This window comes from Struthio camelus, chromosome 6 (genome assembly GCF_040807025.1).
Source record: "Struthio camelus isolate bStrCam1 chromosome 6, bStrCam1.hap1, whole genome shotgun sequence".
NCBI lineage: Eukaryota > Metazoa > Chordata > Aves > Struthioniformes > Struthionidae > Struthio > Struthio camelus.
Window position 1 is genome coordinate 33,699,852 of NC_090947.1, and position 13,130 is coordinate 33,712,981.

At 45.2% G+C, this 13,130-nt stretch overlaps 1 protein-coding gene across 2 annotated transcripts in view; it reads left to right on the plus strand.

Moving 5' to 3' along the window:
- The first annotated feature begins 7,865 nt into the window (after positions 1 to 7,865).
- PDIA5 (protein disulfide isomerase family A member 5) overlaps positions 7,866 to 13,130 on the plus strand; it is a 100,608-nt gene continuing 95,343 nt past the window's right edge. The window contains exon 1 of one of the 2 annotated variants that reach the window (XM_068949059.1): positions 7,866 to 8,003. In XM_068949059.1, the coding sequence (XP_068805160.1) occupies positions 7,923 to 8,003 (81 nt within the window). In that variant the 5' untranslated portion in view covers positions 7,866 to 7,922. The remainder of the gene's footprint in view (positions 8,004 to 13,130) is intronic. The other variant, XR_011141957.1, reaches the window with a different exon arrangement.

The following is a 13,130-nucleotide window of genomic DNA, read 5'->3' on the forward strand; positions in this document are numbered from 1 at the left end:
CCCCTCAGAAACACCGTAACAGTCTCTGGCACAAAGACTTGCTGGTCAGAGTAGCAAGAGATTAGGACGCTGCATATAGCACATACGGAAAGTGAGCAAAGTGAGGACAGCAAAGGCCTTTTTTATTTAAATCTTTCTTTGGAGGGGTGAGGTGGATATCTTATGTAACAGGTCAGCTAAGTGGAAAGAAAGTAATTGAGAAATGGCTGTTATAGGGAATGATGGCAAGGGGGACAGTCCACAAGAAAAGAGAGGATGTAAGTGCAGCAGAAGTGAAAATGTTGCATAGGAGTGAGAGAACTGGAGTGAGCAGCAAATGAGGATGGAGCAAAGGTGTTACAGTCCAAAATCCAGACTGTTACCTGCCTGCGCAAAGATCCTGGCTTTGGCTACTTCCAGCTGGAGTCTCTAGCTGGCTCTTCTGCTCAGCGGTTTCCCAAGGCCACAGAGAAGTGAGAGGAGGAGAGGCACCATCTGGAGATCCCTGTCACTCTTCTGGATCTAGAAGAGTTCTTTGGCTGTTCTTTGGCTGTCCCAGAGCCACACTGCAATTCCAGAGACTCAAGCTGAATCCCAGGAGGAGAGAAACTTTCTTCAGCCTCTGCAAACATCTATCTGATAAGGCTTTGCGAGAAGGCAGGCGTTAGGACACCAGTGATAATGAAGAGAGAGAAAAGAATTCACCTGGCTGGCAGAGTTCCTGCTCAATGTTGTTATAATGCGGCAAGAATGTCTTTTTATTATTATGTTACTGTACCTAGAGCCATGGAGAGCTATTGCTGAGTATCTTAATAAATTAATTGTATTTTTAAAAGGCGATCTGAAAGAACAAGCAAACCCTACCATGATCCTCCATAGTAGGAAGGTCGAGTCTCAGCACAGACCCCACCAGAGGGTTTCACAGTTCGGACTGAGACTAAATCTCAGTGTTTTGCAAATGGCAGGTGAGGAACTTGCTGTCACCAAGCTTATGCATATTTCAAGAGGAGAAACTGAGAAAAATAATACTTTATTGACTTACTAATGATTACAAGAGCCTAAATAAGTCTCCTACCTCCTGTTTCTGTTGTTGGCCCACAAGACAATCTTGTGCTTACAGGACTCCCATTGAAAGATCTTGTCATTGCTGCGTAGCTAGGGCTGAAAGAGGCAAGACTGCATATTTACCTGTGATGCTGAACTCCCTCCATTCCCATTGACTTCCACATGAGCTCAGCTCTGTATCAAGGTGAGACCTAGATGCATGCCAACCTCCTCCTTGTAGGGGAAACCTAAATGTATACAGCAGTTGGGAGCCATGCCATTCCCTGAAAAAGTGCTGGCCTAGATGAGCAGAGGAACTAGGTCTCAGGAGATACCATAAAGCTCATCAGAAGGTAAATGTAGCTGCAGCCTCAGCCGCTGGCAGCACTGGTATAAACAGCCGCTTAAAAAAACGGAGCAAATCAGCTTCCTTTGCATCTGTGTATGCTACTGGTCCTCTCTCGCCGCACAACCTGTTTGATGGATATTTCACTGATGTTTCTTTCTCGCTCTCTTCTTAGTGGTATCCACTGCTGCAGTCCTCTGCCTCTCTTCCCTTGGCACTCTATCCTTTACCCTTTCTGATATCTCCCTTTTGTCTTCAGTATTTTTTCCTTCTGCCTCCTTTGTTTCCCGGTTGTTTCTCAACTGTTTTCCTTCCTCCTTTACTGACTTTTCTCCCTGACAGCCAGGGCTCAAGCCAAAGCCTGCTGAAGTCAATCCATTACCTTCAAAGAGTTTTGGATCAAGATCTTATTCCCTCTTGTTTGTCTGCTTCTTCCAGAATCTCTTTTCCCATGCAGCACTCTTTGTGGTGTTTCCGTACTGAAAGATGGGTTATTACAATATGCAGGAGAGAAAGGGGTTTAGAGAGAGACAGTTCTAAGGATCTGGTAAATTTGTCACTGAATTGCTAGATTACTGTTGCTGCAGAACTGCAGATAGCCAAGGGATTTGATCATACTTTTTTTTATGCCACCTTCATCTTGAAGCAGCTCTTTTCATAGAGTAGTGGCCCTTGCAAAGAGAAGGTCTTTCAGGAAGAAAATCCCTCTCTCATTGAAGTTTGCATTATTGCATGCCATACCTAGTGACTGCATAGTCATATGCTTAATTGTGGCTGCTGATTTTGAGCTCAGATAGTCTTGTAATCATACAAATTAATTCTAGGAAAACTGAAAAAATTGAGAAAAATATCAAACATGTGGACTCAATAATTACTGTGTTTACATATAATCATATAATCCCCCCAAAATCTATCTGATTGTATATAATGCCATGTATATGCATGCACATGTGTGTGTTCATGTGTGTGTGTGTAAAAGGAAGTAGATACAAAATTATCCATCTACATACAGAGAGGGAAAAGTACTAAGTATGTATATATTATATATAGTGGATATTTTCATAGGATAGCTATACGAAAAATATTTTAGTAGGACATTATTTGCAGCAAATACACGCTGATCGTTGACTACAAACACATTTTTGGATATAATAGCAAGACAGATGCTCAGCTAGTGTAGATGGATATAGCTCCATTGAAGACTGAGGCCAGCAGGGCAAATACTGTTTTACACCGAGCAATATTTTGGTAATATATTTATATACCTGTCTTTGTATTTAGTCCTTCATATGCATGAATATTTTCTGTACCCAGACCAGAGGCATAATCACTCTGTTCATTAGAGGAGCCCCATCTACTTCTCTGTTGCTAGCTACTGGCATGAGGTACCTCTGAACAGCATGACAGAACTGATCTTGATACGTGAACTTGTATATTTAAGACAAATATTTTGCCAGCAGAATAGAGACCTGTATTGTTCTAAAATAACCAGCTGGGCCCCTGTTACTAGGACATATAGGTGCCACCACAATCCAAAGGGTGTTATCCAAATCCCACTAATGTACCTATTTCTGTTTTAAAGGTGGAGATGTCCCTCCCTCCCCCCCCCCCCCGTTCATATGACATGTAAATCCTCGTGCAGAAAACCTGTGGTTGAGCTATCCATGGATTCAGATTCAAATCTCAGCCTTTTTAATTTGCTCATTGTTCGACCCTTTTGTGGTAACGCATTAAAGATGAAACAGCCTGCAAATATTTATAAAGATTCTGCAAATCACTAGAAAACTGTCTTGACTGCAATACTTTGGAAACACACAGCAGTGCTGCAGTCACTGCACAACAGCTAGACTCCAGTGGTTGTTTTAATCTTGTTTAAACCATTCTCTCAGCGGGTATCTGAAAGACATAAATTATCCACTACCTGCCAGCAAGGTGCCCATACTATAGAAGGTTACTCAGGAACACATTATACCCAGCTTTGGATATTCAATGAAAGAAACTACAGTGTTTTTAACAGTAGGCCACTTAAATGTAAAGGGGCACGCAGACCTCAGACTTAAAGAAAGCAATAAAAACTGCAACGGAAAATTTCTAGGAGGAAATATTTGGAAAATATCTGTACTCAACTTTTAACTGACTCCTGCAGTATCTACTGTTTTTTCCCTCGTATATATAAAGAGCATCTGTCTACCTGTGGTCCAAAAGTACTTTGATTCTAGACTGAAGAGAACAACAACAATAAAGTACGCAAGTAAGATTCCCATGAAAGTACACAGCATGTGCGTATTTCTTCTTTGTGCTGTGCACAAAGTCTGTACAAAAAGTTCACAGTCCTTCAAGACCTCAGAAATGTAAAGGCGTACAAGGCAGAAAATGGAAGCACTGAGTTATATGGCCATGTACAGCCGTATAACCTTACAGAGTATTACAGAGTATTGTAGCTAAAAGCGTTCGGACCAAACTCCATCTTGATTTGCCTTCATGCCATTCCCACTGGCCGCAGTGAGCGAATCAGGCGAAAAGCACAGATATGTAACAGCTGTATAACAGAGAGCAATCCCTTGAGACTCATGATGTGTTTCTGTTGTTAACAAAATATTGTAAAAAAGAGCTTATGCAAAAGTCTAACACTGGAACGTTTGACCGAAGAAACAATCCTATACCTAACCAGCTGCACCTTTATATCTCTTATTTCGGTGTGCTGCTGATCCTCCATGGAATTTGTTAGCTCATATGTATGGATACGCTCTATCTGCAGCCCCCACTGTCAGGTGCTGAGGAGTCTGTAGGAGTGGAGAGCTGACTTCAGGCTCTCCCCTCTGACAGACGTTAGTTGGAGAAAAGCAATGTACAGCTGTGCCTCTTCCCCAAGACCGCTCCCATGCGAAGGCCTACAGGGGCTGGTCCTGTCTCTTTTCATCATGTGCAGAAGAGCTGTTGGAAAGGTCATGAGGAGCCAAGGGCTACGATACCATCAATCTGTTGATGGCAGCCCACTCATATGTCTCTTTCCAGCTCACGCAATCAGTGCCACAACACAGATGTCACAAAGCTTAGCTCACAAGAGCTAAGCCCACAGATCAAAATCAGTTGGCTAAAGCTGAACTAAAGGAAGAAAGAGACAGTGCTCGAAGCAAGGAGGAAAACTTTATGAATTTAAGACAGTGAGGGAATCCTACTTTCATTTTGGGCAAATGCTGTGCAGTTTGGGGGGCCCAGCGTTGCCCGCGTTGCCCTTGGATTCAGTTTGACTTGCAGAGCGTTTGCGTCTTTTCCTAGCTGCTCTGCTGTCATTTCCGCAGTAAAGGTGACACATTTTACCTTTTGCTGAGAGCCATTAGAGACTTGCTCAGGTTAAAAAGAGAACAAACTAAAAAAGCTTTTCAAATAAAACAGCAGCACACAGGAAATGGGGAGGGTGTGATTCCTCACGGACGTACTCTCCATCCAGTTTTGTATTTTATTCTTGGTAAAATAGGTATTTGAATTTAGATAGACAAGTAAGGATTAGCAGTCCCAACACAGACTTTGGAAATGATCCTGATCTGAAACTGTCTGGCTTTATAGCCCTGGGCAAATCATATAATCTCTCTACTACTGTTTTCTGATCTATAATCCAAGGGCAGTAATTCTCTCTTGCCTCACACTGGTGAATTAATGAATGCTTTCACAGTGTTTTGAGATGCTATAGACAAATATTAAATATTTGCATTATGGAGAGGCAAGCAGCATGTGATAATAATGCCAGATAGATACCGGGTAAAACTTGGGATGCTGGATAGCGGCACATTCAGATACCACTGTAATGAGTTCATTAGCAATGCACGACTGGATTGATTAAGTAGTTGCCACTGTGTAAAGCCCTGTCCAGAGCTGATACTTGATATATTATTTTGACCTGAGACAGATGCTCAGTGATCTTGTCTTTTAAATTTTGGCAGTGCTTGTCATGTCAATACAAATTATTGGCTGAACTGAAAGAAAGAAGCTGTAGTTATCACATGGATACCCTTTTTATATTCTTCTGTATATAAGAATGGCAGTTGCACAAACTGGATTTTTTGTATAATCTTCCTGAAACACTGTTTGAAATAACTTATCTTTCTTTTCTCTTTCTTCCCTTTTCTCTTTCTTCCTGAGAACATTTCCTCTTACCATTACGATAAAAAGGTATGCTTGTCACAAAACAACACTGTCCCAGCATTTTATCCTTTCGTACCACAGTGGCAGCACATCCTGTATGACGATGACACAGCGCAGAAAATCTGCCACACTGAGGTTACTTTTGTATTGTCTAATACCAGTGGCTGCGATATGAAGCGTCAGAAGGTGTGACAGTTTTCCACACAAAAGACTCACAGGAGGATTCAAACAGTCTTTCCGGGCTTGGATATCCAGCTGAGACTAGAGGTAAGGATGAGTCAGGGTAGTTGCCTGCAGAAGCCTTTCAGCTCTAGGCTAGGGATCTGATGCGAGCAGCATCTGGAAGAGGTTACTTGTTCCTAATAGCGTATTTGAAATGGGCTGCAACTGGGGATCCTGAGCCTATTTCTAGTAGGCCAATTACTGTAGATTGGAAAGCTGGCACCAGCAATGGCAGTGACCAGTACAGTGCAGCCTTCCAGCCATCCCAGTACAGTCTGTAGGACTGCAGGCACAGAAATGAGAGTGCAGATAGAGGTCAGTAGTATATACCTTAGGGGTGCAGGTACTTGAGAGAAATGATTTGGTTTGGGTCCTTCCGTTGCTGAGTGAAGAGATTCCTACCTTTTCCTTTCCTTCCCTAAGTCTCTCTCCAGCTGTGCTTCCTTCCCCATCCTAAACTCCTTCTGGCAGCTGCAGGGCTGTGCCAGTTGTGTAGATTCACTGGCATTTTACAGAGAAGCTAAGCATTGCTAACCTCATTTTCAGGCAGGCTAACGGCGGCCTTCTGCAAATGGGAAGTGAGGCGTAGAATTGTGAAATGATTTGCTAAAGGTTATCCAGCTGTGACAGGAAAGTTGCACTGTTTCTGCCAGAAAAGATGCCACGAAAGTGTAAATGTTAATAGCAATAACTTTCTCTACGTGTGTTTCTGCTTTGCCAAATTACATCTCCACCAGGGGACTTGTTAATGTCAATGGTATTCAGTTTTCATGATCGCTGCTTGAAGTGATCAGTCAGCTGTTTGGGTCTACAAATTGCTCCCTTGAAGCCAACCTCTTAGTCTAATGCTCAGGCGACAGTCAGCTGTAAGGATCAGACTCTAAAAGATGCCTTTGATTTTCTTTGATGTTTCTGAGCCAAGGAAGGATTTCACGTGGCCACTGGGCTGTAGGTGAAGAATCCTTCTGTTTGCGAGAAGCCAATTATAACATGACTGACCTACTCTGACACTAAGATTACTAGCAGGATGTCTCGGACGTCCTTGCTCGACAAGAGCTGGCGTCCTGAACGTGCCTAACTCGGGGCATAGACTCATTTGTTCGTCCGGATACAGTGATCATTCAAATAGCATGATTGTAATGAATGTTGCACAAATAGATCCTGGCCAGATGTATTTATTTGCTTTCTGGCATTCTTGTCATCATGTGAGGACAGGCTGGGCTCTGCTTTAGGAGTTTAAAGATAAGCAGTGAGAACAACTTGGGAGGAGGACAGGTCCTTGTTTCTAAGCCTTTCTTTCACTTCCTTCTCGCCTCCCTTTCCTTAATCTTCTTTCCCTTCTTTACCTTTTACCCCAGATTGAAGACCAGCAGAAGCTTTGAAAGAGCCCGACGGAAGGACAAAGGCATCAAGAACAAGGTGACTTGTGAAGAAGGCTGTCCAGGGTTTGGGGAGAGGTCAAGGCACAAAAAGCAATCTTACTGCTAATCCTGGAGGGGAGGTAAATGGGGCGTTCAGGAGGAGCTAGAACTTTTTTTTAATCTGTTGAAACAAATTGCGTGAAGATTGCTTTTTAACTGCGGATGCTGGCAATAGCCTTTTTTTGCCACGTGCCTCGCTGCCGTGCCCTGTGTGCACATGGCGAGCTGTTAAGTTGAGGGGAGAGGCGGCAGGCAGGCGGGGACAACGGCGCGGCGGTGACACAGTAGCACGCTTGGAGCCTGTGGCAGAGCCCGGCGTTTCACGACCAACCACTTTCCCCTTTTTCCCTCCTGGCAAAGCCGCAAACGCTGCAGCAGAGCCCTGCGCGGGCGGGCGGGGTGGGGGGGAGCCGCGGGGCTGTGCCCGGGGCGTTTCGCGGACGGGGAGGTCTTGAGAGCTCCCAAGCGAGCGGGAGGCGCTGGGGAAGCTCGCGGGGGCGGGGGCCGGGGCCGGGGCCGGGGCCGGGGCCGGGGCGGGCCAGGAGCCGCCCCCTCCTGCCCCCCGCGGAGCAGCGCCGGCGGGAGGCGGCAGCGGGGGGCTCCGCCGCCCCGCCGGGCGCAGCCGGCCAGGCGAGGGCCGGACTACAAGTCCCGGCATGCCGCGGGGCGGGCGGGCGGCCGCGGCGCCGTGCGCCTGCGCGGCCAGACGTGGCAGCAGCAGCCGGCAGCGGCGGCGGCGGGTCCGGCTCCGGCGGCGGGCAGCGGCGATGGCTGTGCCGGGGCAGGGCGCGGGGGCTGCGCGCCGCCGCGGGCGGCTCCCGCTGCTGCTGCTGCTGCTCGGGCTGGCGGTGAGTGCCGGGCCGGGGGGCGCCGCGCTGGCACCTGCGGGGCGGTAGCAGTAGGGGGACGGGTTCGCGGTCCCCCCCTGCCCGGGCCGGGGCCGGCGGAGTTGGGCGAAAGTTGGGGGCGGGCCGGGACCGGCGCCCCCCGGCCCCCCCCCGCGGGCAGCCGAGCGGAGGGGCCGCCCGGGGGGCTCCGCCCGCCGCGGGGGCCGCTTTTCCTCTGCCTGTTGCCGCAGCCGCGCTGCTCTCCTGCCCCCTACTCCCCCCTTAAAAAAAAGCAGAGAAAATTAAAAATCGGCGCCCGGACGGCCCGTCCCTCGCGCTGCCTCGGCCGCCCCCGGCCGGAGCCGCGGCGGGAGTCTGGGGGGGCCGTGAGCGCGGCTGCAGGTCGCGGGAGCCCGTGGGGAGCGCGGCGGCGGCGGCGGGCGCCTTCAGGGGGGTCGGGGCGCGTGTCGTGGAAACCGCGCTAAGCGGGGCGGCTGAGCGTTTCTTACGTGGAAAGAGTGCTGGACTTGCAGAAATGTTTTCTAGTCTGATTCCCCCCCCCCCTCCCCAAAAAAAAAGAAATTAGCATAAACAACTTAAAAGATCGGTTAAGGCATGCTTTGAAGCATTACTTTATTTCCTGGCATGAGCTACAGTTCTTTCTGCTTGGACAAACAGTTAATAATTAATGAAAAAATCACGATAATTTTGTTATGCACATAATTGTGAAATGCATTTCAGAATAGAGTGGCCTAAGTGCAGTCATCTAATTCATACAAAGCAGGCATGGAATTGGTTATTGCCCTGTGTATATTCTGGACTAATATTAGACTTGCCGTTGTGGGGCATAATGTATTGACCCTGTCTAGTCTAGCCCTTAGCCTCCGGCACTGGCATAGCTATCAGCTAGCTCAGGAAGAGGGTGGAAGAGCGCTATGCGTGCTGCACAATCTTTGTTCTGTACTGAGCTTGGTCTAGAAGCACAGAGTTCTAGTATATGTAATTTATTTACTGAGCTTAAGTGAAACATGAAGTCAGGCTGAACTCTTCCTAAAATGCTGGAGAGGTTAATGCAGCTTTTGTTTTCCTGGGGCTCATCTTTGAGGTATACAATACTTTTCTCAGTGATGCTGAGGTACTGTAGTCCTTTGGTTAAGTATATACTGTGGGCCAAGTGGAGTTACAGCTGGGCTGAATTGCCCTTCATTTTAGGCAGCTAACTGCAAGGAATTATTTGTAGTATTTCCTCTATATCCATTGGGACTGTCAGACTTTCTTACTATAATAGTCTCTTTCTGTCAATGTAAGCGTTTTGTTGTGATTTGTCTTCATAGATTAAAAGATTTTTTCCAGATAAAATAAATCTTTTTTCATGTGAATCTCTTGTTTCTAACCGTTCTTGTGGCCCTTCTTTGGACCCTTCATATTGCAGACCTGTCGTCTTTGAGATGAGCAGAGTGAGCCTGCCATTGTCAGAAAAATTATATGATGCCATTATAATTTATTCACATTATTCTCTCTTCCCCTTCATAATTTGTCCCGATGTTTTATTTGCTCTGTGATGTTGCATGCTGAGCAGATGTCTTCATTGAGCTGTTGATTCAGCTAATTCTTTCCCCTTTGCTGTGTACAAGTAGTTTAAATTATTTCTTCCAATTTGCATTATCTTGCACTTGAAGGTGTGATTTTTCATCTTGAAATATGTAACTCGCTGTACTTCAGGATTAAAAAAATAGCCTGCAGCTGTGACATTGCAAAGCCTACTTTTAGATTTTTCTGAAGTCAGTGTTTGAAAAGTCAGTGAAGCTGTCAAACCAGGACATACTCAGTGTGTATAGTTTAAAAAAAGGTAATATAAGCTGTTTGGTAGAACAGAGGTTAATGAGAACAGTGTCTCTCCTTGCAGCCCTTCCTTGCTCTGTCTTTACAGTCCAGATTAATATAGCAGATTCTTCAGGTGCCCAAATGTGATTATTTTTCTGGAAGTGCTGTGTGCCTGTGATGCACTTAAGACATCAGATATTTATGCTTAGAGCTTCTGAAAAATTAGGCTCACTTTTAAACTAGGAACCCCAAATAAGAGGTGGCTTCTGAGAATTGAAATCCTTATCTGTGTGAGACTTCCTCCATTCATGAAAGGAAAATTACAAAGCTGGGTGAGTAAAACACTTCAGGATCTTCTACATCATAGTGAATCTGTGACACAATGAGGAAGATACTGTAGTAATCTCTGCCTGCTGTAAAGATTTATTTCTTCAATGAGCTGGAGAGTCATACGGAAGTTGTGGTTTAACTTTAGAGATACTTCCCTATTTGGTATGCCAAGTGGTTGACTAAATCTCGTGCTTGAGGGACTGAATTTACTGTTACAGGCATTGGGAAGGAATTTCACAACCCACAAGGTGGAGTTTCCATTTTCTGTAAAGTGTCAGGTAACGTCCTTTCTGTAGCAGAGGCCAGCCACGGCTTCTAACAGAGTTGCGCATCCGGGATACGTTTGCTTTGCAAACATTGACTGAACATTATCGCAGAACAACGTGACAAAGATCAGCTCCTCATCTGAGTGTTGGTTTAATGGCAGAAACTTGAGTCAAGAGAGTGTGGTGAACTTGCAGCTTTCAGAAAGTCTTTAAGCTGTCTTCATGGAAACACTAGGCTACTTTTGACCTGAGTGCTGTTCAAAACTGGTGCCTTCAATGAAAGGTTTTAAAGGAACCCTCAGATGCTTTCTCCTGTGGTGTCAGGTGGGTGTCAGGGCCGGGGTTTGAGTTTGGGAGTGCCTCTTCCCTTCCAGGCGCTTTATATGACAGGAGCCACTTTGGAAGTGTTTTTCCACAAGTCAGAGGAGGGTGTTGCAGATATGAAATCCTTTACTTACTGTCCACCTTTGTGCAAAAATATTGTTCCTGCTTTTTCTCTGTTTTCTATTTAAAATATGGTTTTGTAAAGCTTGTGACGTGGGCTGTGCTCAGCGCTTTCAGATGCTTCTCCCAAATCGAACCCTGGCTTTCAGAACTGGTTTTGTTATGCGAATCTGTGCCTCGTGGAAAGATGTTCTGAATTTGTGGGCTTTGGTGCCAAAGCTCCCGTTTACTTCAGAAGGGCTCAAATACTGCCTGAAGCATGGTGGAGTCATCAGAAGTGATGTTTCTGCCCAGGGATGCCTTCCTGATGTCATGGGCAATTGATTGCAGAAGAGATACTGGTTCTGCTGCTTGCTCACCATTGACCGTTTCTTTTGTTTTTTAGTGATGGAGTTTCTTGATCAATAAAATGGGGGTAACGAGGCTAACGTTCCATCACAGGGGTGTCTGGAGGTCTATGAACGGAAAAACTCGATGTCATTTGCAACCAGAATCACAAACTAGCATTGCCTTAAATTTCTTGATGTGGGCAGGGTCACTTTAGAAGTAGGTAATAGTTTACTGTGATCCTGCCGCTGTTTCCAGCTTGTGAATGGGAGAGAACTGTGACAGCAAAGCAAGTCTTAAGTTTCAGTATGTTGCTAGCTCAGAGCAGCTGGTAGCATATCTGGAAGGCACAGTGATTTGCAATGCTTGCAGAAGAAAGATAACAGAGGTAACCGCACTTGCGGCTGCCCTCATGTTGTCCTTTCTGTTTGTGAGTTGGTAGTCCTATAGTATATTTGCTGGGTGACTGGAAGTAGACTCCTTCACACACTGTGAGCACGTATAGTGGGATGTGAGAACTTCAGAGTGGTAGATAGCGCTAATACTGCCTCCCTTTGTCCTCTGGCAGATCAGTTCCTCTCTCCGTGAATGTTACTCCAACTGTTTAAGCCTCTTCTCCTTATTCACCTGAGAGGAAAAAAAGTGAGGATTAATTTTGCTGATATTTGTGCAGTGCTTTGAAGATCACAAGTGCAATATAAAATGCTAAGGATTTTCAGGTGTCCTTTTTCACCCTCTCCTCTTCTTAAGTCCCATTATTAGTAGTTTTGTCATCTTTTTATAGGCTCTCCTACATGCTTCTTGAGTAAATGATACTTCTTCAAAACCCAGTTTTTAGTGAGGAACAATGTGGTAATGCTATTCTCACTCCCTTAGTTTCTGAAGTTAACCAAATGTGTTTGTTCAGAAGTGATATCTGAAACATATATTAAACAGGCTGTTGATGAAGTAATATGTTGCACCAATGCGTGATTTGAAGAGGAATTGAACTTCACATTCGTAATAAGGAGGAAATCCTTTGTCAGTGTTAGTAATTGACTGTATTATAGTCAGCTGTTAATTAGTGAATAGTTGTACGGGTTTTCCTTCACTAAGCATTTTAAAAACTAGTGATAAACCATATAATTAATTGGCTACACAGAGCTTTGGAACATCCTTTAATACAAACTATTGTGCCTGTGGCTTGTGTTCCTTAAAACCCAGTGTTTAAGAACAATATGAGCAGTAGAGACCAGTCAAATCTTGACGTCGCCATGGTATTTTCTCTGTCTTCTATATTTGGAAAGTGAACATAGCAAGTACCATATTAAGTTGAATGCCTTATTTGTAGCATTATTCAATTTAAGTTTAAAGAATACCGAGACACTCTTTGTCATGGTTTTAATTTGCCTGCCTTCCTTGAACAAAAGAAGGTATGACACTTGCCTGGTTCAGTTATGACCCACCACAATAAAATGTCAGCAGTTCTTGGGGTTTTTGAATGCCTTGAATGGCTAGAGGTGTGAATTAATTGAGGTGAATTATATAGCAAATAAGAGTGTATTCTTCCATGCAGATCATGGGAAATGAGCAAAAACGAAAAGACATGTCCAACAGGAGTGTCTGCAAATGTAAATCTGTACCAGGCAAGAACTTTTTTTTTCTTTTTTCTTTTTTTCAGTTTATGCTGTCTGCGAGCAAAAGTTCATCATCTTTCAGAGTCTCTGTTGGACGGCTCCTCACCATCCCACGCAGTTGTAGGTCCCTGGAATCACTTCTTTCCGCTGAGCTTGTAGATGGCTCTTCGAGTTGGTTGCAGATCGTGTACAGTGGCTTATGTGCTGTGAATCATCAGCAGGCTGCATTTTGGGAGCCTCTGCAGTTGTGGTTAGGAAAAGATCATGTTATGGTCCCAGTGGGACTGTAGGGGCTACTTCAGTTGTGACCACTAAAGTCTGACACCCAAGTGTTGTCTTCC